We start from the raw sequence: 25,176 nt of genomic DNA, 5'->3' as shown, positions 1-25,176 counted from the left end.
AAGCATCCGGGAGGGGTCAGAGCTCCATCAATCATGCTCATCCTCTCTCTTTATCCCAGTGGCGCAGCAGCCAGAGAGGTGCTGAAAACCCCTGCGAGTGCACTTTTAGCCGAATTAGCGGGGAAATAGTCGAGCTCCCCTTTTAACGACGGCTGCCCCTCCGCGTTTTCGCTGTGCCGAGGCTGAGGTTGCCGACGGCGCAGTGGTATCCATCCGCTGAGAATACACCTTTCCTCTTTGTCTCGTCCGCCTATTTAGACTTTGTTTTTGTCGTAATTGCTTTCCCCCGGCTTAATTCATTTTCACGAACCGAGAGCAACGGGATGAACCGGTCATATTGTGACTCAACAATGCAAATTTCTCCAGCCTGATGTTGGAAAGCTATTGTGGAAATTTCGCTCTATTTCTATAGCCAATGATAAAAAGGCCCCCCACACAATGTAATGACATGAGCAGCGGTGTACAGGAAATTCTCCTTCATTGTGAGGTTCGTGCAGTAATTGTCTTTTATCATCTCTGCACGCATAGAGAAATAAATATTTGTGGTCATATTGGGCTCAGTGTGCTGATTTGTATTTTCCAACCACCCATTTAATGAACAGCGCATGCTGCTGCGGACCATCCGGTGTGTTTCTCTACTGTATATTGGCACAGGGAGAAAAGGGAAGAGAAAGATGGAGCTCTGTCATTTTTATCTTCTGCCGGCTGCTGTTTGTGTCTCGTGAGCTGAAACCTTCAGCTCATCTGACTCTTTCATCTCTTTTCTCTCATCTGCACAGCCTGCAAGTTTGCAAGAAGCACATCAACCTGTCAGCAAGCGTCTGTAGCACAAAAACACTTCTTCAACAGGATGCTTGTTATCTGCACTATGATGTGGTTGAATTATTTCTTATCATCTTTAGCGTATTTCCATCCATTTGCTGCTGTGTTGATCCAAAATCCTCAAGGGAGCTGTTAAAGCCTCTTCCTTTTTTCAAAGCTGGGCTTGTGATATGAGCACTTACTTATGTTGTAAAAGCACAATTTTTGTGTGCTTAATGTTGTTATAAAATCAACATTTAAAACAACCCCATTTCCAGCTCCATAATTTTGTTCTTGCATTCAGATTTCCTGTCTTCTATTCTTTAGTTTCTCAGTATAAGCCAAAAAATAAATAATAAATCCCAAGCTGCTGTAGCCCCTCTGTACTCTGTCCTAAACCAAACTAAATATACGAATAAAGGTTTGTGAACGTGAAATTGTCGTGGTGGCTGTAAAAACTGTAACAGAAGTCACAGCGGTTCTATTTTAGCTCAGACTGTGACCCTTTTGTAAACCAGACTACTTAAGTACTTTTTAAATTATTAATGCATGCAAATTAATAAATATAAATTAAATCTGCCATGTGTATGGATTGAACCTGGGTTACTACCAGTGTTGGGGAGTAACGCAATACATGTACCGCCGTTACGTATTTAAAATACAAAATATGAGTAACTGTATTCCGTTACAGTTACCGTTTAAAAAGGTGGTATTTAGAATACAGTTACTTTGTTGAAATAAATGGATTACACGGCGGTACTTCCCTGTTTCATATTGTGGCGGGTCAGGACTGTTTGGGTTTTGTTTGACAGCTACGTTCTGTTGTTCCAGGCGGCAGCGTTACGGTTGCCATGGTTACAGGGTGACGCTCTCTCTGCGTGTTTCCTGGGTGAGAGAGGCCTTTTTGTTGTTGCTGTGCTAAGCTAATAGGCAGAATGCTACAGGTATAGCTCTAAAGAATGTAGCATCATGGGCAGTGTAGTCCGTGCTGCAGGGAGAATGGACTGCCATACACGTTATGTGTCTGTGAGCGAGGGAGGGAGAAAAAGGAAAAGTACGAGCTGTCATCGAGCAAAAACGGGAGCTGGAAGCATGTAAATATAATAATAACCACTGCAGCCAAGAAGAGAGCCTGACGAGCCCAGTTGTAAGTAAGCTATTAAGACTCGACTGTACACCGTGTTCGTGTTTTCCTCCAAAAACAATAAGTTCTGTTGGAGCAGCCTTTCAACGCCTCTCTCTGTCTCTCACTAGCAAAGTGACCCAGACAACAAAGTAAAGCTAGTTTTCGGCTACGAGCCTGACACAGAACCCACCGTATTAGCCAGAGGTCCCTTTACTACGGTTCGGAGCCGCGGACCTTCAGTAACAGTAATAAATCACAGCAATAGTACATTCATGTAGTTGTAAACAGCATGATAATATATTAAGTAATCCAAAGTATTCAGAATACGTTACTCTCATTGAGTAACGTAACGGAATACGTTACAGAATATATTTTAGGGCATGCATTCTGTATTCTGTAATGGAATACATTTTAAAAGTAACCTTCCCAACACTGGTTACTACCCCTCCAACCTGCAGAAGAAGAATTATACACTCTATAAAAGCATCCATCCTCTTTTGCTTATCCACTTCAGGCTTGCAGGGGGCGGAGACCATCCTAGCTGCCACAGGCCGAGTGCTGGCATGCACCCTGGACTCTCTGTCCTGTCAGTTGCAGGACTCCATACATGTATTTATTAAATATTTATTGAAGTGACAGCAGGAGGCAAAAAAAACCCAAAACTGAATATGTTGCTGAAAAGAGGAAAACATCAAATATTTGTTCATGTGAACAAAGTCTTTATTGTGTTCCAACTTTCTCTCGAGATGCTGCTTTAGCATAAGCACCCTGACTGAGGCAGACAGCAGCACAATCAGCAAGAGCTGCACAGGCTAGTAACACATGTGAATACACACAGCAAAAATACACAAAAGTATACAATGTAAGTCAATTCTAAAATTAAAAACACAGGTTAAAGTTACTTTTTTTTAACCAATTGCTTAATGTGAGGAAGAAGACTCATCTGTTACCAATCTTAAGCACGTCTATTGTGTCCAGAGTCAGAGCCTGTAGAGAATTAAAGTTTGCTCTAGTGCTATTATGACCAAGATTGCCTATCTGTAAAAGAAATAACAGTGGTCCAGGAACTGAACCCTGCGGGATGCCATTAGTTACATAAAGCAAGCTTTCTTTCAACCTGCACATCCTGGTAACTTTTCTGACAACCCTGATCTGATAAATCTTTGCTTTAAGACTGTATGATGCAGTCTTAAAGCAATATAATAAAAAGGGTGCAGCCATACTGCCCTGGACGAGATGATTGATGATCTCTCGTGTTGAAGAAATGTGAGCTGCTGTGAGGAGATGCTGACAGTCAGTTTTCCCTGTTCCCATCAGATATCTGCTGAGAGTCGTTAAGGCCTCACCGCCTAGTCTTCCTGTATATTTTTATGATTTTTATCATGTCATTGCTAAGATAAATATTTAGTGCTCCCTTGTAGATCATTTTTCACGTCATCCAGAAGTCATTCATCACAGCATTATCACATTTTCAATGACAGCACTCCCAGTGTACTTGTAAAGAGCTGAAAGGCAGACGCAGTGGCTGATGGGGCTTTAGTATTCTTCAGCGTGGGTTTGATGAAAATGGTGCATTCATGACAAGGTTATGAGACTTTTTATCATGAAACACACCAAGGACAGATTTGTCTCTTGATAGAAATGATTTTTACAGGAGTGGAACATTTTAATGTATCGCCTTAATATCAGAGGTACGTTTTAAGCATTAAACGTGATGGATGCGTCCGTCTGTTCTTTCTCGCTGCCGTGCCTGTTAACCATCTCTCTGCCGTGCACGTTTGTGGCCTCGCTGTAGGCTTCCTGGTCCTCTGGGAACCGCTGGTGTGTTTATCCTTGTGGACGAACCATCATATGTACCATAGTCACCTGCTCAGGGCCTTTTTTCTTTACTGATATGATTTGCATTTGTGTTGTGAATACAGCAGCAGCAAGGCGACGTGCATGTAGTACGTGGATGTAGTTTCATGCTCGGTCTTGTAAAGTTTGAGATCATGCATCTCTGAATCCTGCATCTACACAGAGAAACCAAACAGAAAAAATGTGCCATTTTTTATAGATTTTGATGTGTTGAATCCAAAGACGTCTACAGTTTAAGCTTATGTCTTATGTGTTTGGTTACTCTTTATAATAAAAATGATAAAAACATGCCAGGGCAGGATTTATTTAACATCCTTTGCAGCAGAGGTCAAAAGGACAAATAGAGATTTGAGAGTCACATTCTGTGATGTGCAGCTAAAGTGGACCCAAGGAGCAGACCAACTCAAACACACTACAGTAAATTATTTATTAACAGTGAAATCACAATAGAAGATGACGAGGTGCAGGAGCGAAGCAGACCGAGGATCTCGGGCGATCTCGGGAGAAAGGGAAGCAGCAGTCAGTCACTGACAAGTGCTTCATTAGAAAACTCTCTGGTTAATAAGTGAGAGAATTTAACGGAGGGTGGAGCTTACTTGTCACACTTCTACAAAAGGCTCGGGTGGAGCTTGAGGACAGGAGGCAGAGATATGTGCAGGTGGGAGGTGTGGAGGTGTCCAGGTAAGCGGCGCAGGGTGCAGGGAAAGTCCTTCTGGAAAGTCCTGGGCAAGCTGGTGGATGAAGGATTGGTGAAATGAAGAGAGTGTAGACTGGAACCATGTCAGAGTTTAAACGAAACAAAGAAACTGCTGGTTACCATTAGAGCGGGGGCAACGATCAGGTGACGAACCGCTGCCATGCCGCTCCTTTAATGCAGCGGTCCCCAACCCCCGGGCCTCGGACCGGTACCAGTCCGTGAGTCGTTTGGTACCGGGCTGCGAGAGTTGAGGCTCAGGTGTGAAATGTATAGTTTTCAGGGTTTTTATCGGTTTTCAGCGTTATTTTGTTATCGTTTTGATCGTTTACTCGGTTTTCCTGGGTCTTTTCACGTGTTATGAATAAATTTTCTTTTTTTCGGTACCGGTACTAGTTTTATTTTGTTGTATTTATCTGTGACACCCTAAGGCCGGTCCGTGAAAATATAGTCGGGCATAAACCAGTCCGTGGCGCAAAAAAGGTTGGGGACCGCTGCTTTAATGCACCTGCCCGATTGACCCAAACAGGCCTCAGGTAAACCCTGCGAGCCACAGCCACGCCCAGCTCAGCCGCAGACCTGTTCCTAAAAAAAAGAAGACAGAAAACCTAAGCCAGCTCAACCCTGACACATTTCAAATGAGCCCAAATTGGGCCACTGCTGCCAGACTTCAGTCATTTTTGGCTTCAGTTCAAAACTCTTGGTCTTCGAACCGACTTCACACATCATAAAAACAACAATGAGTTTGATAACGTGTATGTTGGAAGTGTTTCGGCTACAGCCCAGTGAACTCCAAAAAGTCCATCTCACAGAACTTGGGAGTGAAGTCTCCTGAAATAAAGCATAAAATCCCAAACAAATGAAAACCATTTTCTTACATCGCACCGAATGATGTTTTTTCCCTCTATTTTCAAGGATGGCATCTTTTTCTAAGTATTACTATAATAGGTTTGTGCTCAGCGACTGCACTTTATTTTAGCAAGGTTGAGGTTAGAGAAAAATCATGGTTTTATTTTCCTTTTTATGCCAGTGAAGAGCACAGTACCTCCATTGGTGGATTGCATTCAGGCAGTTCTTTTATCTGACGCACTGCTGTCCATCCAGAGATGATTCAGGCTCATGTTGAAGGACGTTTTAATGGACGGAAGGAGTCGGGCTCATTCTAAGGTTTGCAATTACTGATCTTCAAGTGAAAAGGATTCGGGACAAAGATGAGCCAAAAGACAGCAAAGCTATGACGAACTTTTGCTGAACACACATACAGAGATTTATTTTGGTGCTTTTTTTAATCTGCCTTTGAGCCGTCAGTTACTGCTGACCAAGTGTGCCCAGAAGTTTTTATTTTTGTGGCATTTTCTTTATACGGAGACAAAATTAATGACGTCTGAATGCGCCGAAGAAAATAAACCAATCAGAGGACGAAGAAGATCGAAAATGAAAATTGCCTGCCGATCAGAAAGCTGCCATTGCCACGTATATCTGTGTTTGATTAATAATTCAGCTCTGGCACAGCAGCGCGGCCCATTTTAATGTTCTCAGCCATCAGCCTCACCCTTCGTTATCACCCAAATTTAGCCTGCATGGAGATGGATGCTGGGCGTCAGCCCATCGACCTGCCCACTCCACCACTGCTGATTTATGGGCTCCTTGCTATTTTGAGGTCGCAGGGGTTCGCCTGAGCAGATATCACAGTGAATGAGTTTGCCGGTTGTCTTCTACTCCTAGATGAATGTGTAGCGTCCTGAGCTCGCCAGTTTTTCAGGGAGAGTGGTTTTTGATTTAAAGCTCTAAAGTTTGAGGCGAAGAAAAGCCAGCCTTCATTTGAGGACCTGATCTGTTGAAGCTTTGAGATGAGCCTAACACCTTAAATGGCTCCAAAATGACTGTAAACCTCCCGATACTTATCGCTTTAATCTAAACTCTGCACACCCCTGACAATGTTGTGCTCTGCTGCTGCTAAATTGAAGCCACCAGCTTTGTTTTTCATCACTCTGCTGATTTATCCTCCAAACATACAGTCGCTCTATTTGTCTGTGAGCTTAACCTTTTGCCCATGTGACTGTGCACACCAAAGAGTGTTCCACTGGTTGTCCAGAACACCATCTGGACAGGTGATACATTTATTCAAGACAGAGAGGTATTAGTTGTCCCAGAGTCAGTGGGGTTAACCCGGGACGCCAGGTCTGTGACAGTGAGAGTTCTGCGTGTCCACGCCACTCGCTGACCTCAGTGAGTCTATGTCTGGGTGCCTCATTATCCTCTCACCTGGCATCATTAATACTTGTTTGCCTGGAAGGAGATGGGTGGTGGAAGTGGGTCGGAGCACTACGGTTCAAGTATTGATGGTCACTGGCTGGAGAAATTAGACAAATGCGCTTGATCGATGGAAAGAGAGGCCAAAAAGTGGATCGAGATATTTTCAGCGGTGGTATACGATCGATAGGTTTGCAAATGACACCGAGTCCTCGACAGTGATTGCTTTAGATAATATCCTCTTCTAACACGGGGATAATGGGAAGGAAAAACTCAGTCGTGAGGATGAATCGTTCTGTCAGTTTTGTCTTAAAGGACTCATTTTCATTTGTCACATCAGCCTCGATTGGCAGCACATGCTCTCTTTGTGATTCATGGTGATGAAAGAAAGTTATTTTTTAGACTTGAAAACAGACTGGACCACAGATATACTACTCGCTCTCTGCAGAATAGTTATTTTCACAAATGTTTCTGCAGTTTTGACATCAAAATAATCGGGGTTATTAAGCCAAGTACACCCCGTTCCTTTACAGCAGAGCACTGTTTCCCGTCTATAACAGCTCTATAGTGGAGCGCCATCCAAAATGACTGAAACGCATCAGTCCAGAGCAGCGGTCTGCTGCCTTTATGATCAAAGGGCAACTATTGATAAAAAAAACACACACAAAAAAAAAATGTATGGAGCCCAGTTGAGATTTTAGCCTCTGATTGTGTAGAAAAACATCCATTGATCACCTTATGTTAACCACAGTTAAGCAGATGTCTGCCCCTCCCTGAGCTTCTTCTCCCGGACGTTTCTTCCTGTTATAAGGGAGTTTTTCCTTCCCACTGTCGCCAAGTGCTTTGTCATTGGGGGTAATGATTGTTGGGGTTTTCTCTGTATTGTTGTGGGATCTTTACCTTACAATACAAAGCACCTTGAAGCGACTGCTGTTGTGATGTGGTGCTATATAAATAAAGTTGTGTTGAATTTAGGGCTGCCACGATTACGTCGACTTTTAAAATTGTTGACGACTGATTTAATAGTCGACGCTTCGTTTGACGCTTTGTAAGATCCCAAAAGACGCAGGAATAAGTAGTAGGATTTAAGAGTGTAATAACGGACTGAAACAGAAGATGGCAGCACTGCATGTACAAGGATGCCAGCTGCCGTTAAACCCCGAAGAAGAAGAAGCTGTGTCCCAGAATTACTAATGGCTAACAATGGCGGCAGCTAGTTAGTTTTAATATTACTCTTATTATTCTTTCTGGGTCACCAAAATAAACAATTAACATATTTTCAGGCGAGAATGTAGCTGTGTAAACCTCAAATATCTGCTCAGTTTATCAAGACACCACATATTTTCAAAAACGCTCCGACGTTTTCGGAGATTTCTGTTAGCCACTAGCTCGATAGCTAGCCGGGGGCTAGGCTAACTAGAGCCGTGAGAACACCGGACTCCCGGCAAATCGTTTTCAAACCCACCGCCGTCTTTCGCTACTCAGGTTAAACATGATATATAAGTCACTTAGATAACTTAAACATGTTATTGTTTGGCTTTTTTTTAGTATTTTATTTGTTCCTGATGAAGTTAGAGTTTTTACACAGCTGAATAAACGTGAAACAATCTGCAAATCTAATAAGCTCTCATCTTGTCTTTATTTTTAGTTAGCACATACCTTAAACGCTTAAAGCTGTAAGCTAATGATAGTTATATAAGAGCAGATGCTGCTGGTGCAATAAGCTGTACGTTTTACGTCCAATGGATGATGATCTGATTAGTCGACTAATCGCAAAAATAATCAGTGACTAGTCGACTATCAAAATAATCGTTTGTGGCAGCCCTAGTTCAATTCAATTCAATTTTATTTATATAGCGCCAAATCACAACAAATGTCGCCTCAAGGCGCTTCATAGTTGAATTGTTGGACATCCAACAAATGCTCTTAATGCCACTGGCTGAGCTCCTCTCTAGCTTTCAAGGCATGATGTTAGCATTAGCCTACATCTTCTGAAAGATGATGCCTGTGGGTTGAGGACTGTTGACGTACGCCATTTAACAGCATCCTTTGCTCCCATTGGTAGTTGCTTCAGTCGTTCACCTCAGTGCTGAGATTAATTAGGCTCAGGATGCGCCCACATCATGTCGCTAGCGGTTGCTTCATTTGTTGTCGAATTTCATTGACATGTAATGGTCTCTGGTTGCAGCATTGCTGCTGTCTCTTTCTGTAATGATGCAAAGTTAATAAAAACGTTTTAAAGCTAACCAAAAGCCTGCGATATTGTCGTTAGTCAGTAGTACTTGGCTATAAAAATAGAAACCAGAAAGCTTCTGGCACCAAAGGGCTCGTCTCGCGTCTATCGAGATTCACAGAGAAAAGGTGAAACCGAAGCTTGCTAAAAAGTCATCCCTTTTGTATACGTCTATAACAGCAACTATTCTCATTTTTGAAAATCACACAAGTGCTGCCTTGATGTGAAATGAAGTCTTTCAGCCCCAGGTGCACTCTTACCAACATACGGTAATTACGCTAAATGTGAGACGAACACTTCACAACACAGCAGAGCTTCATAAACAGCGGGAAACTTCACAATCGGGGTCTGGCTCATTTATGAAGTCTGAATTGTTCAGTTCCTCCCCTTTGCTTTCCATTACAAGTCCTCCTGCAGCTCTGCTGATGGACTTTTAATTTGTGGAGGCTCTTTACGTGCCTCAACACAAGAGAACAGACACAATAAACTACAGTCGGGCTGCTTTACGACTTTGCACACTTGCGGTTTTATGCAGTTGTTTCTCTTTCTCTTCAAACATTTTAAAGGTCCTTAACGTTTCAGTTTTCTGCTGAATTTTGGTTGTGGTCTCTTAATAAGGACGTCTGTGAAATCGCTGCACTCTGTGGGTGGTCTCGCTGGGTTTATCTCCTCACAGCGCCTTCGCATTTTGCTTTTGTAATAGAGCACTGTTTCACAGCACACGGGATTATGTGCGTGCCCTTACTCAGGCTCCTCGTGCTTTTCTCTTGTTTCTTTTTTTGGACTCGAGCTGCGATAGCTGCTGTATAAGGGGAAGCATTACGGGGTGATGCATGCTGTCCATCTGCTTTTTGCACTAATTACCTTTTTGGGGCACAATTAGAAATGATATGTAGCACCAGCTACGGATGGAAAGAGTCAGGCTTTTAATAAGGCTGCAAAAATGGCTAAATAAACTGCAGCCAAATTGGATGGAACCACTAAGCTGAAAGATAAAGTTTATAGCTCTGTCTACATTTTCCATTCATCAGCAGGTGAAGCTATATGATTCTATAATGTTTACATATCTAAGCTTTGCTTCTCTTGTCAGTGAAAGCATGGTTAAAATGTTAAAGTTCTTGGTTCACAGAATTTAATTATACTGCAAACTGAACCGTATCAGAAGGAAAACTAGTAACAATATTGTTTGTAGTCCAGATGCACTGGCTAGACCTGTTTTAATGGGATAGGTGGCCTGCTGCTGATCCACCGTGCCCTACTAAAATCTCAGGTTTTAGTTTCAAAGAGTGGATTAATAAGTCGTTGATAATAATAATAATAGGGGAATACAGACTTATTTGTAGTACAGTTTAAAACAATGCAATTTAGCTACAATGCAACCTCCACTGCAGGAAAACAAAGCCATCCCCAAATGCTAAAAACTGCAGTCCTCTAATGACCACTTGAGTCTGGCTCCTAAAGTGAGTCAGACGCCACAGACTCACATCTTGTTTCCATTGTCGACAACGTCAAAGATGGATGAAGCCATCGTAACATCACTTATGTTACAATGCAATGCACAAACACCGGTATTGGCTAATTAATGCTAAATAACAGATGTGCCTTTTGCACATTTCTATTGCACTGTTGTGTCTGTATCGTTCTGTTATGTCTGGGGTTGCACTGTGTTTGTTTTATTTTTTGCAATTTTTGCACACTTGCACTTAATGTGGTCCAGTCTCGGTCATTGTGTCCTTCAACCGTTGCCTACTGGTGGTAGCGCCAGTGTTCGGCAGCCTCGCCTCTGTGCACCCCAGGGTGGCTGTGGCTACAATGTAGCTGCCATCACCAGTGTGTGGATGGTGGGATGACTGGTTGTGTAAAGCGCTTTGGGGTCCTTAGGGCAGGATCCAGTACAGTGCACCGTATCTATGACTGTTTTGCCAATCTAATAAAACCTGTTAGTCCTTTTTATTGTTTATTATCATAATATTGCATAACTGTAGATGTTAGCAGCTCAATTCGCCAGCAGCTGTTTCAGGACTTCAATAAAGAATTTCTAATTTGGAGAGTGCGAACGACCCGCAATGGGTGTACAGTTTGGAGTCGGTGCCTTCGAACTGTACAGTTTGTCCCAAAATCAACTGTTTCTACCTGGCAAATATCAAACAATGTAGTGACTGTCTTAAGAGGTTTTAAGAGCTTGGCTTCATAACTGTTGTCATGCAGCACACAAGAGTTTTAGAAACTTAAAGTCATCGCTTTATAAGTGTGTAGGATATAAGTGTTAAAAGATGGACATTTGTTAGTGAAGCCTTTCAGCATCAGTGTTTTAAGCTGGATCTAAGTGGGGGTGTGGGTCTGACTGTGAAATACACTCATCAGCTAACAACTCCATGACTCCTGGCTACAAGTAATGGTTCGAACGTAGCGCGACAGATAAATCGAAATTTCGCCTTCTTAAGGGTTTTTGGAATGTTCAGGATCTTTGATCTGTGAGTTTTCGGTCTTCACGTTCAGCTAGTCGACATGTCGCACTGCCCTGTTGGTTGTCTTCCTGCCTCGGGTCATCCAATAGATCATAAACAGTGTTAGTTCTCAGATTACTTGTGGGACTTTCTGTGACTCCTTCTAGTAACCCCATGTCGAAACTCCAGGCTGCTGGATTATAGTTTCTCTCTGAAGTCCTTCCCATAGATGATTCCATCCTGTTCATGAGTTTTATCTGTCTGGATGTTGTACCTGGGTGTTTTCCCAAAGCCTTTGGCTTCCCTTAATCCCTTCAAAAGGCAGTGACATCAGCCCGTGTCCACTCACTGGGGGGGGGCTTATTCTCTGCCAAGACCCTGAGGGGTATCCAGTGTATCCACCTTGTAGAGGATGCCTCATATGGCGACATTAGTCCTGGTTTGTAAGGCTTCAGTGCTCGGCTTTCAGTTCACAGTAAATAGTACTTGCAGTGAGGCCACAGCTGGAGTGCACAGGCACTTTGTACGCATCGCATCACAGTCTTCCTGTTGATCAGTCTGTGAGTGCATTAACAGAACTTCAGAGATCTCATTTTGCCTACACATTCAAACCTGGAGCTTTTCCCATTTCTGAAATATTATTTTTCAGTTTTATAATGAGAATCAATATTAAACGTGTTTTCTGGAGTTAATCTTTCACACAACTTAATGCAGTGATATGACTCTCACTCAAGCAGTCGGTGCTGCTGACTGCTTGAAACCTCATTTTGAAATAATCTATAAACTGTTTACGTAGTCGTCTCCTCTCAAACGCATAAAGCAGGAGACGCCTCAGGAGAGGAGCAAATGAAAGCTGTCGCAGCCAAACGCTGCCTGCAGCTACACGACGTCGAAGAACGTCTCTTGGCTGTGCGATTTTAAGGATGTAATGGAAATAATCGTCTGGTACCTAACGACTCGGCGGAGGTTCGTTGGTTCGGCGTGTGTGCAGACGCGAAAGCCAGACTTAAATGAAATGACGTAAAAAGGAAGTTCTCTGGCTGCAGAAATATTGTAAACTAAAAGTTTTTGCCAAGAAGCAACAGTCATCTGTTGACTCCGAAGCTCGCCGCTGTGGTGGATGAGCTTCCTCTCCTTTAACTCAAACGTAAACACCACCGCTGCCCTCGCCGCAATGCAGGACGTCACTGAAAATATGAAACCTTATAGCTGCAGTGTGTGTTTTGTTATTCTTAATGTGGCCGCCACGGTTTGAAAATCCCTGCGCTGTCGTTTCTGTTCTTTGCTCGCCGTGCATCGTTTTCAGTGCGTGCGTTATCGGTATTTTGAAGGCCGCTCGCAGCAAACAGCCCTCTGTCACGGGGCTCCTCCCAGACGCCTCGCTGTATCAATAGTCAGACGTCACAAAAACCCTCACGCTCGCTTCCTCATTGAGCCGACTTTGCAAGTTCGTTTGCACTCATTTAATCTCCCAAACACACTCAGCTTGTTCTGCTCTAACTCGTGCTTCTTGCAGCCTGAGATGCATAACATCAGCATTATGGGGAATGAGAGACACTCCCCGCCCCTCTTTGCTGCTGCTTGACAAAATACAGAGAGCATCCCTGGCTCAGGCTTTCAGAGAGCCCAGGTGAATTATGGAAATGTGCTCTGTCGTCTTCTGAGCTTCAGTCACGCTAATGTCTGCAGCTCACTGTCAGCACTGTGGCTTTTAACACGTAGCAGCTTATAGCTTCTATTGCAAACGTACAGCCCTGCAAATATGTTACATGTAGGGATGCAACGATACCAATTTTTTCAAACCGATACGATACCGATACGTGGATCTGAGTACTTGCCGATACAGAGTACAAAAAACGATACTTCTACCACACACACACACACACAAATACAATGAATTGGAAGACAGGTTTTATTTTATTCTCTGCCGATAAAAAATAAAATCTTAATAAAAATGACCACAAAAAAATTTCAAGTGAAAAATAAGCACTTCTGTTAAATTACTGCAGAGTCTCCACATTGTAATTTAACAAAATATCACTGAACTATTGGCACTGTCTCGAGCTTTCAGAATAATAAATAAACACTTCTGTTTCGAATAAAATAAATACAAATTAGGTTTGAGAATAAAATAAACTTTTAAATTATTACAGAGTGTCCATATTGTAAACAAACAAACAAAATAATCATTATTAAATAAATAATAAAATATAAAAAATAATAAAATAAATAATAAATAAAATAATAATTGGCCCCCTAGTGGCCAATCTAAAAAACTACAACAGAAATGACAAGCCACCGTCTGATTAATGAAATAAGTTGGTATCGGTTCATGGTATCGGTTAACTTTTACGAGTATGAGTACACACACATTTTACAGTATCGGCCCCGATACCCGATACCAGTATCGGTATCGTTGCATCCCTAGTTACATGCATGTGTGACTGAGCAGGATCTGTTCCTGCCTTATCAGAGCACCAAGTTGATAAATGTGCAGGCTGTGCTTTTTAAAGACTGACCATAAATTGTCAATCTGATGAAGAGTTGGGGAGTTTCCTGGCCATTTGATGCCACTTTGTTATCACTTTTGCTTTGTGACATGATGCTCCGTCATTTGAGCAAATGCACAGATTGTCACCAAATTGCACGTGAATCTTGGAAGAAGTTGGTGTTTATGGTAGGATGAGTCCTTAAAGTGAGCAGACACACCGAACAATTGATCGGCACATCCTTTACGTGTGATGGCAATAGTAAGAGACGCATGCTGTAATGTCGAGTACTCAATCTCATCACGGTTGACGGCAAATAAGTGACAGAAAATAAAAAAAGCCATAAATGGTCATCTCTGAACAAGTGATGAGGTTTTCCTCCTCCTCTGGTGAGTCTCTGAAATGTGCTGAGTGCACAGAGGAGGCCCGGTGCTGTTGGAGTAAACCAACACTGTCAGGATGAATGCCAGGAATGCTTTGAGATGTCAGACGCATGACTGACTGAGTGCGTGAAGGAATGTCAACCTCACGGGGAAGGTCAAAGGTCTCGAGGTCGAATTTCTGGGTCACGGTTAGACGACTGTGGTTAATTATGTTGTTGATGGTTGTGCTTTAGGCAGCTTTTTGAATCAGAAGATAACTTCTCACTTCTGCGACCCCAAACCTGAAACAGCTATTTTTTAAAGAGCTGCTCCACAATCTGATCACACCGGCCACCCGCACAACATAAATGTGCAACACCCAGCACGACACGCAGTCCTCTCGACACGTATGAGCACTTTTCTCAGCTCTTTTATGGAGGTTTAGGTTTTGCTTTTCCTTGTCAACTCATAAAGTTACAGTGGACATTAAGGTGACACACACTTCCCCTGCTCCGCAGTTCACCATAATAAGTGAAAAGGTTTCAGTTTTCATAGTGTCTGACATTGGGAACACTATCTTCTGCCAAAGCATGCGAGGACGCCGTCCCCCCTCCAGGTCATGAGCTCGAGAAACACTGTGAGTGTAACTGGATTTTAGACACGCGAAGAAGCAGCTGATGTGGGGAATCCTACTTCTTCTTTCACTTTTTGAAGTCTTTATGAAACAAAATAATCAAAACTACGTTGAATTTTGATTCAGCTGCTCCATAAAGTTGCAGCACTGAGACGTCCTAATGTTTTGTCCCAGAAAACGGGAATGCAGCCTGAGACAGCTGATGGTTTCAGATTTAAAAATCAGATCACAGAATGTAAGTTGGATTGCTCTGTTTACTAAACAGTTGCAAAGCATCACACTAACAGCATCATGTGTATGTGATGGTGATGCATTCTTTAAAGTAGCACCAGCTGATCTCTGTCCAATGAAAAGGCAGATGGGCTGGTGGGATCACTGAAGACGATCTGCTCTGAAACGAAAATCTAAGGGCAGGAGCAGGATTTGGTTTCAGGACCATGGACAGCATCAGATAATATATCTGTGTCATGTGTCTCAAAACAGCTTATGACATCATCTGGCACAAACCCAGTCGCATGTGATCATTACGACATCATTAATCAATCTATTAGTGTGCTGTGGTCCAATTAACACATGACAGGACTAATCAGGAAGCTGCTTTTAAGTGGGAGCAGAGCTTCTTTATGCAGATTTGACACATAAAGTGGGAAATATGTTCAGTTTTTATCTAATTACACCACATGTAGATGTGAATGAGTCGCCTCGCTGCTCGTTCTGCACACGCTCTGTGTACTGAGCACGCTCACATGACCCTACAGTGTAAAAACCAGGTTAAACGGGCCAATCAATCAGTTAGACTTTAGTTTATAGCTCCTTTTGTGCTGAGTGATGAACACGCAGTACACAGGAACTGACAAGCTGATAACAAGATGTAATAAAGCAAAAATAATATCCAACAATAATAAATCTTAAAAGAAAAAGAAAAAACAAAAAGGAAAATGTTGAAATGGTTGATAAGAGTGAGAGAAAATCAAAGAAAATTAAGAAAAATCAGGATCAAAGACGAAGCCACGCTAAAGTAAAAATGTTGAAACTGAATAAGTGAAAAAAATAAGGTTACATAAAATACAATGAAGGCAAATACATAATAAAAGTACAACTATGGGAGCTAAACTTGAACTGGTTCGCAGTCAGATAAAATCCTCTGCAGGGCTCCAGCGTGCACGTTTTCCTCGGCTATGCAAATTATTCGTGTGTGAGCGATGAAAACATTCGGGCAGCAGATTCTCACTTTTAGAAAAACCTGTTTGTGTCTCACCTGCGAACTGCTGCGAAAACCGACAACTGAAAGGAAAACGTTTAAGACGGCAAAGCCAGATTTTGACCTTTCATTAATAGGACACAGACGTCCTCATCTTAGATTTATTTTTCCAGTTTTATTTAATTTTATGTTTCTTGCACTGAACCAAACATTGAGGTGAAAAATTCTTCTTCTTTATTATCAGTGGACAGAGAGTTCAGCCAGGCGTATTAAAGAGGATCTTTTCTGCTAATTTTCAGCTTTCTTATTTTCTTTGATGGACGTTCTTTGCAGCTTTGCATAATTCAAAGCTCAAATTAATTCTCATGTATCTTATAATGACCCCTCTGTCTTCCATTTGCTTTTCTCACTCTGATCTTTTTTGCACATCTCCGTGGTCATTTTCAGCCTCGTACTGGTGATTTTGCATGTTTTTGTGATTATTTAGTGTCTCGCTGTCTGTTTGTGGCATTTTGCATTGCATCAAAGTCATTTTATTGACTTTCTGGCAAAAAAAACATTCAGGAGCGCCCTGCAGCTCACCTGGTGAAAGCTGTGTGCTCACTGCAGAGCCACGTACTGCCCCGCTCTCCTTACCCTCCTATCATCCAAGATGACAGATAACTGTGGAGAAATGTCTGCCAATCAAATTCAGAGTGATAATGAGCTGTAATATACCATTGCAGTTTGCGGATATCATTGGTTTTGGAGCTCATTTTGCAGACAAATCAATTAAATTATGCTAATCAGAGCAGCACTCACCACTTGTTCCGTGATGCTGGGCTTCCGTGCGAGCGCAGGGGAGGTGGAGGGCGAGTAGGTGGAAGGACGTACCTCTCCATCTTTGCGTTCGCCAGTTTAATTTTCAGTCAGTGTTGTTTGGAAGGTTAAGAGCGATCGCTCTGCTGGGAGCTCTGAACGAGATGCTCCAGATGAATCCTTCAGCGCTGAGTGCAGGGCATCACACGGGGGCCACGGCCGTCCGAGAGCTTCACTTAATTAGTGAACCTCATTGAGAACATAATGATGCTGTCACAGGGCTTTTCACTTCATCCCCCCCCCTCCTCCTCTTTTTTAAAGTAAATATATTCAAACTGGAAACACGAGTTAGGCTACGGATGAAGGGAGTTGATTGTCACTCTATAATTTTCGGTCTGACAACCTTGTAAGTGCGAGAGGCGTAGGTGTGCCACTGACAAGGAGCTCGTGCTTCAGCTGACAGCACCACAATGCTTGTCACTAGATGTTTTCCTCCAATCAAAAGCACATTCTTCAAATCTTTGGAAATGTCAACAGTGCAAACCTCAAACTTTCGATACTTTCTGCTTTTCGTTTCATTCCTCTGCGAGGCCTGTCGCAGAGCAGGAGGAGAACTCATGGGTCGAGAAATGATGACATAACCATCCCCGAGGCTGTGGAAAATCCTGACCTTCGTTTTGGCTCTCTGCATGTCGGCGAGGGCCCAAGTGGGGTCAGAACAGAACAGAACAGCACAGTCCTGTACTGTTCTGTGGGGTATGGGAGTGTGACCTGCTCTGCACACCCACTATTTTCACACAGGCACCATTCAAACACTGCAAGTAGTCCTGATGGGCCGGCAGACAAGCTTGAAAGACTTCCCTTCAACTCTGTGATAATCTGGGGTCAGTTTGGCACGAGGGGCCCATAGGAAGGAGTCCCCAGTCTCCGCTTCGGTACAGCTGTGCACAGGGACAAACTGCATTGTGGGTAGGGCCAAGGTCAGATTGCCAGAAATGATATTTTTCCTAGAGGAAATGGATTGTAATGTGAAAAACCTTTTTCAAATTCCAGTAGCACGCAAAGCTGTTTTAAAAGTCAGTCCGCTGCCAGCTCGGAGTCTTTATCGGCTTATCCAGTGGTGACTGTTCTGTGACTGAGAATGGAAGTGGAAATGGATTGTGAGTTTCCAGGTTAAAATAACACCAAAGTGCCTCTATGCTGGAGATGTAGAGATGCACCGATCTGATATCTGGATCAGTCCCATCCTGACTGAAAAAGCTGACTCTGGTATTTTGACAAAGGGCTGAAATGACTTGTTGAAGTCTGCGAAGCATCTAACCAGGATCCCTCGTAGACGCTACGTATGAGTTTTGAGTACATGCGGACGCAGGGAGGCTGAATAGTTCAAAAGATTCTCTCCCGTGTGTTTTCCTTTACTTTGAGGTAAAACATCAAGACGTGAAGGAGAGTTTGTGAGAGGAAGCCTTTCTTTTTGAAGCTTGTGTTTGATTGGTGATTGTAATTTGGCTGCAGGCGAGGACGGATGGCTCTGTGATAGACTGGAGACCCGAGTCCCTCAGTGACAGCTGGGATAGACTCCAGCATCCCAACAGCTCTGAGCTGGATAAACAGTTATGAAAATGAACGGATGGATCTTTACCTGATGTGAAATTACTGATGGCAGATAAACTGCAGCTGTCACTTCACTTTGATCATTGTTTAAAGTTCAAACACCCACATATTAGCAGGCAAATGCAGAATATAATTAAAACTACAGTCTACTTCATTTGGTACTCACGCTGATATCCTTTTTTTCCTGAACCACTCGATCATGTATCTCATTTCCCTTCATGAAGGATGATCCACTGTGTCCTTTGCTAAAGGAGGTAATAAAGGAAGCGTCTTTCCTTGGTATTATTCCAACTATTCGACCACAACCTTCATCTCTCAGCTGCTTAGGCTTTCAAACAGGTCTTGCACACTGTAATCCATCTTTATTGTTAAATGTAAATGGCCTGTATTTATATAGCGCTTTACTAGTCCCTAAGGACCCCAAAGCACTTTACATATCCAGTCATCCACCCATCCACACACTGGTGATGGTAAGCTACGCTACATTGTAGCGTGGCTACATTGTAGCCACAGCCATTGTAGCTACATTGTAGCCAGGGTGGCTGTGGCTACAATGTAGCTTACAGGGGCGAGGCTGCCGGACACTGGCGCCACTGGGCCCTCTGACAAGTGTCTCGCCCAAGGACACAACGACCGAGACTGTCCAAGCCGGGGCTCGAACCGGCAACCTTCCGATTGCAAGGCGAACTCCCAACTCTTGAGCCACGATCGCCCCAAATGTCATTTCTGGTACTCTGACTTTGGTCCTGTCTGTAATATATACAGTTTTTAATATATACAATAAACACAGTTAATTCAATAAAGACATTTATTCTGTATCAAGCAGTAAACGGGAACTGTGGATACTTTTCATAGATGTAACCCGGTTTTATCGTGGACAGCAGAAGGTGCCTCTGCTTTCAGTTCTGTAACAGTGGGGGGTTTTGCTTGGATTTCAACAGGGGTGTAAATAATCACCTGAAATTCTGTAATTAAAGGTGTGTTTATGAGTTGTAGCGAACCTCAGAGGCCTAAAAACAAGACCTCATTATGACTGTGTAACATGAAGTGGGCTGCGTTGCTGTCATTGCACAATAGTTAAGAGAAAACACACACACACATGCGTGTCAGACGGGCCTGTGCAGCAGACTGAGATGATAAAACACAGATGTGCTCTCACCATTTAACATCAGGAGCCACTGTAGCTCTAAAGGCTGCACTCATATTTCTCATTTTGGAAGCTTTGTGTGATGGAAAAACAAAACACAACAATGAAGATGGAAAGCTACGGTTTCCTGGCGGAGGGAGCGACAGTCGGGAGTGTGGAAGTGGTCGGATGTTGCTTGTTTTCCAAGAGCCGCAGTTTCACTGCTTGTTTCTTGCGAACCATGTTGCACAAACAAGCATGATTAACTTGATATCTCAGGAAATTGAATAATGGTCGGGCTCACTGTTCACTGCAGACAGGAAATAATTGTGCGATCGTGCTGCCAGGTCGTTGGTGTGCTGCTCTTCCTTCGCTGCCAGAATGGGTTCAAGAGTTTGTCACAGAGGAACAATTCCACTTCAGTGCACAGCCTGTTTGGGACCAGTGGAAATGAGGGTTTGGTCAGTGTGGTGGATGAGGTCAGCCCATTGATGTCATCCTGTTTGACTCCAGTTTTGTGTTTTTGTTCAGGTTCGTCTTGGTCTTCAGCTGCCTGGTCCTCTCTGTGTTCTCCACCATCCCGGCACATCAGGAGTTCTCCTCCTACTGCCTGCTCATTCTGGTAAGCACCTGGAAAAACGCTCTTCTGCCAGTAACTCTGAGCAATTAGCTCTTTAATTCATTGACATCTACAATAGGGCTGCCACGATTAGTCGACTAGTCACGATTACGTCGACTATCAAAATCGTCGACGACTGATTTAATGGTCGACGAGTCGTTTGAAGCTTTGTAAGATCACAAAAGATGCAGGAATAAGTAGTAGGATTTAAGAGTGTAATAACGGACTGAAACAGAAGATGGCAGCACTGCATGTACAAGGATGCCAGCTGCCGTTAAACCCCGAAGAAGAAGTAGCTCTGTCCCATAATTCATAGCGCAGTCCAGCTGAGTTTACATAAATGGCGGCAGCTAGTTAGCTTTAATGTTACTCTTATTATTCTTTCTGGGTCACAAAATAAACATTTAACATATTTTCAGGCGAGAATGTAGCTGTGTAAACCTCAAATATCTGCTCAGTTTATCAAGACACCACATATTTTCAAAAACGCTCCGACGTTTTCGGAGACGTCTGTTACCCACTAGCTCGATAGCTAGCCGGGGGCTAGGCTAACTAGAGGCTAATCGTTTTCAAACCCACCGCTGTCTTTCGCTACTCAGGTTAAACATATATAAGTCACTTAGATAACTTAAAAATGTTATTGTTTGGCTTTTTTTTTAGTATTTTATTTGTTCCTGAGTAAATCGGTTTGGCTGAGATTAAAGTTATAGTTTTTACACAGCTGAATAAACGTCAAGCAGACAGCTGATTATCAGAAGTGTGAGATGCTCTAGAATATACTCCGGTGTCCTGTTATATTTTAGATAACAAGGAGTTTATTAAACTTCACCAAAACAATCTGCAAATTTCATTAAAATTTAATAAACTCTCATCTTGTCTTTATTTTTAGTTAGCACATACCTTAAACACTTAAAGCTGTAAGCTAATGATAGTTATATAAGAGCAGATGCATGCTGGTCCAATAAGCTGTACGTTTTACGTCCAATGGATGATGATCTGATTAGTCGACTAATCGCAAAAATAATCAGTGGCTAGTCGACTATCAAAATAATCGTTTGTGGCAGCCCTAATCTACAATATACCCGAGCATACGTGTAGTACATACAGTAAGACCATCCATGAGGCTGCTCCACCACCTTAGAGGGGATTTATCTTTCCTTGCACAATCAGCTTTCTTCTCTAAACCAGTTAAAGATTGGAATAATATAATATATTTAAAAACGTTTGCAGAGTTTCATTCATTATTCTCATTAGAACTGCTTGTTTGTGTATAAATGTATATGTATATGATGAATTTTGATATTTGATGTTTTGACATTTGTTATTGTCTGCATACGTGTGTGTGCGTGTTGTGTGGTCTGCAGGAAAACTAGGAAACATCTTTCCTGGCCTGAATAACACAGACAGTCCCAGCTTATCAGATAACAGCATATCTAAGCTGATAAAAACAAAAAGAGCTGACAGGAGATTCTCTTCATGCTCTTTTTCATACATGTTTGAACATTTCAATCTAAATTTCAACTTCAGGTGGATCATCGTCCTCGGCTCGCTCTCGTATTGAGAATATTTGAGGGTGTGGGAGTTTGTAGAGCCAGTCTGTGTTAGTTCTGTCAGCTCGTCGGTACGACTGTAGTCTTTATGCTAGCATTGAGTCAGACACCACAAGGTGATCTCAGGCAGTTTGCTGCAGTTTGGCTCTTTTAGGTATCTTCTTCCTGTCGTATGATGGTGTTTGTCTCTCCACGATCAGGCGCTGACCTACAGGCTCTTTACTGATTGACCTTCCTTGACTACTTTAAGCTCCACATCAGAAATATTCAAATCCATACAAAGTTTTCCACCATAGCATGTCAGTTAGCCGTCCTTCACTAACTCTCCAAAAGTTACTGATATTGAGTTTTATTCCTTATGTTCGAGGTTACAGCTGAGCTGGACCACTGTTACAAACAAATATGTTTGAAATTCAGTGTCTTTTAGGGACACTTTTATCATCGCGTGGCAGATTGATGCGTTTCCCTTACAGAAAAAAAAAATTTCACTAAAAATTTAACCTGAAAAGATGCATGAAAAGTCACCAGGAGGAAATGACATTTTAAATTTCCTGCGAGTGGACCACCAGAGTCTCGACCTCCTGCGACCTCCCAAATTTTAATTAAATCCTTGAAGCCTCAGTTCCTCGCCTCCTTATCTTCCTCCTCCTCAGATTCAGCATCCAGGTGTGTGACTTCCACCTGCCTGAGTGTTTCAGACGTCTGAGATGTGAGACTCTCATCCCACAAACTGAGTTTCTCTCGCTCTTTGGTGTCTCTGACATTGGAGGGTTTTTGTAAGAGCAACATAATACCTCAGGAGAGAACAAATATGTGACATTCACTTTGCACACGACATTTGTATGCTCATTTTATCACATCACCCGCTGACCCCAAATTTTCACCCAGAGTAACCGAGCATAATAATCAGTGTTCCGGTGTAACCTCATTTAGCACATTTTCAAGATATTGCAGTGTAAGCGTACGTTTACAAAAGGTATGTCTGACCGCTTCCTTTCAGTCTGATTAACTGACACAGATGTAAGACCTCAGGCCTGCGGACCGCTCAGAAACCCCCTGAAATCACCCGGAGTGATTTTAATAATAATAATAATAATGGATTGCATTTATATAGCGCTTTTCGGGACCCCTCAAAGCGCTTTACAATACCACTATTCATTCACTCTCACATTCACACACTGGTGAAGGCAGTTGTAGCCACAGCTGCCCTGGGGCAGACTGACAGAAGTGAGGCTGCCATATTGCGCCATCGGCCCCTCTGGCCAACACCAGTAGGCGGCAGGTGAAGTGTCTCGCCCAAGGACACAACGACCGAGACTGTCCGAGCCGGGGCTCGAACCGGCAACCTTCCGATTACAAGACGAACACCCAACTTTTGAGCCACGATCGCCCCGATTTTGGCTGCAGTCGCGTGAAATCGGTCACAAAGTTGGTGCTGCACCAAAAACTTCAGGTTCCTTTGGTCGCCCACAGCTGACCCATACTTTTCATACAAAATGCTGACCTGTGTCTAAACGCTGAGCTGCAGTGAAACTTGAAAAATTGAGTCACAAACTGGAAACGGAGAATGTTTAAAAAGTAGAGTGCCGGCTGACTTTTTCTTTGCAGATGAATGTCGTCTGTTCCTGGTTTGCATTTCACATTTTCAGGTTTCTCTGCTAGTTAGCAGTTATTTTGAGTGTTTGCAAACATGTTGGTATCTTCCACTGCAAACTATCAGTGACCACAGTAATCTGCCAGCAATCAAAGCAATCGTAGGGAGATGTTTTTTCTTTCAGTGCCATATTCAGAAACAGGTAAACATATTTTTTCTTACTGACCGGTGGTCGGCTCTCTGGATGTGTGTGGCTGGGGCCGAACGTGGAATGTAATCTGGTATTTTCCATTTTACTCATGCACTTAGCTGCATGAGTAAAATTCTATATTAATTACAAAATATCAGTGATCCTGTAAATTAACCAAGATGTGTAGTGAAAGAGGAAAAATGAGGCCGTCTGCAGAAAATACCCAGTAATTTGTCTAATTTGTGCTAATTGTGATCGCTGACAAACTGTGCGGAGGAGTGGGAGATAAATGAGGAATATGATGAGCAGTTAACAACGTTGCCTTTCCTTTGAATGTCTTGTTTAAAGACGTTCTGAACAGAAACCAAAGTATGAATTGGTGAAATGAGAATTTGCCATTATGAATAAGACATACGGCCATCGGGAAAACTCTCGGGGTCGACCTCGGGATAACAGAATAAATGGCAGATTTAAGTGCCTGCCCTCAAACTGAGAACTCCACTTTCTTTAAGTACTAACAAATTGAGTTGAGAAGAAAGCGAGGAACGAGAAAAGACGTCACCGGTGGGCACGGGAGCAGAAATGCCTTTTTAACAGACTCTTCACGTTTTTCTTTTCTTGTTTTTAAAAAAAAAAAGCTTTTGCAGAAGGGAGAGGTCACTTTTTTTTGCACGAGCAGCATTTACTGCACATGATTGTCCCTGCAGCTGGAGCTGCCATTTCACAAATTGCACCACGCTAATTGCATCAGCGTTCCCATCTAATGGAAGCTAAAGCCGTGCGTGTGCATTAACAGATGACCCGTCTCAGTCATTTTGACACACAATACTTTTGTCAACCCGGCATCCATTTAAATGACACAAACACTGCATTAATGACGTATAACGACATGTGATCAATGCAGCAAATAATGACTAATGTAAATTTACACTGATGTGCCAAAATAACAAGACCAGCCCAACATAATGTGCTGCTGGTCTTTGCATCTGAAACATAGACGGGCTATCATGACATCATCCAGGGGTTAGTGAGGTCTCGTTATAAAGCCTCGAGTTTTAAAACCAGATGTGATGAGTGAGAGGTGGATCTGAATGTCAAACTGATCGCGCCTGGAGCTGGAGCATGCTCGTTGGTCATTAACTTGTAGTCAAGGTCAAGTTCAAGTTTATTTATATAGCACATTTTCAACAGTCCACACCGCACAAAGTGCTTAACAATGTAAAACCACTCAAATCAATAAAATGCACAACAGTGATGCAGTAAAATATAGAAGACAATAAAACAACTAAAACAACAACAACTTATGATTGACAAGTCACTGGCCAGTGATTAAATAACCAAATTTTAAAGAGTTTAATAAATAGTTTAGGTTGGAGGAGATGCCGTGGCAGACCCAGAGATTACATCTCTCGACTGGCCTAGGAACACCTCACAGGAGGCGGCCGGTGAGAGGGAGAGCACCTTCACTGCTTAGGCTGCTTTCCCTGCCACCCAGCCCCGGATAACCGGAAGAAAATAGATAATTAATCATTTCTAAAATGAGTGACTGAGCTCATAAAATCAGCAGGAAAGCATTCACAGAGTTCTG

General features: G+C 42.7%; 1 protein-coding gene across 4 annotated transcripts in view; it reads left to right on the top strand.

Moving 5' to 3' along the window:
- kcnq5b (potassium voltage-gated channel, KQT-like subfamily, member 5b) overlaps nucleotides 1–25,176 on the top strand; it is a 165,554-nt gene that overhangs the window by 97,778 nt on the left and 42,600 nt on the right. For all 4 annotated transcript variants that reach the window (XM_085162011.1, XM_085162010.1, XM_085162009.1 and 1 more), the window contains exon 2: nucleotides 20,167–20,257. In XM_085162011.1, coding sequence (XP_085018137.1) covers nucleotides 20,167–20,257 — 91 coding nt within the window. The remainder of the gene's footprint in view (nucleotides 1–20,166; nucleotides 20,258–25,176) is intronic.

The sequence above is a fragment of the Neolamprologus multifasciatus genome, chromosome 6 (genome assembly GCF_963576455.1).
Source record: "Neolamprologus multifasciatus chromosome 6, fNeoMul1.2, whole genome shotgun sequence".
Lineage (NCBI taxonomy): Eukaryota > Metazoa > Chordata > Actinopteri > Cichliformes > Cichlidae > Neolamprologus > Neolamprologus multifasciatus.
Note: the sequence above shows the minus strand (reverse complement) of the source record. Positions and strands in the feature narration are given on the sequence as shown.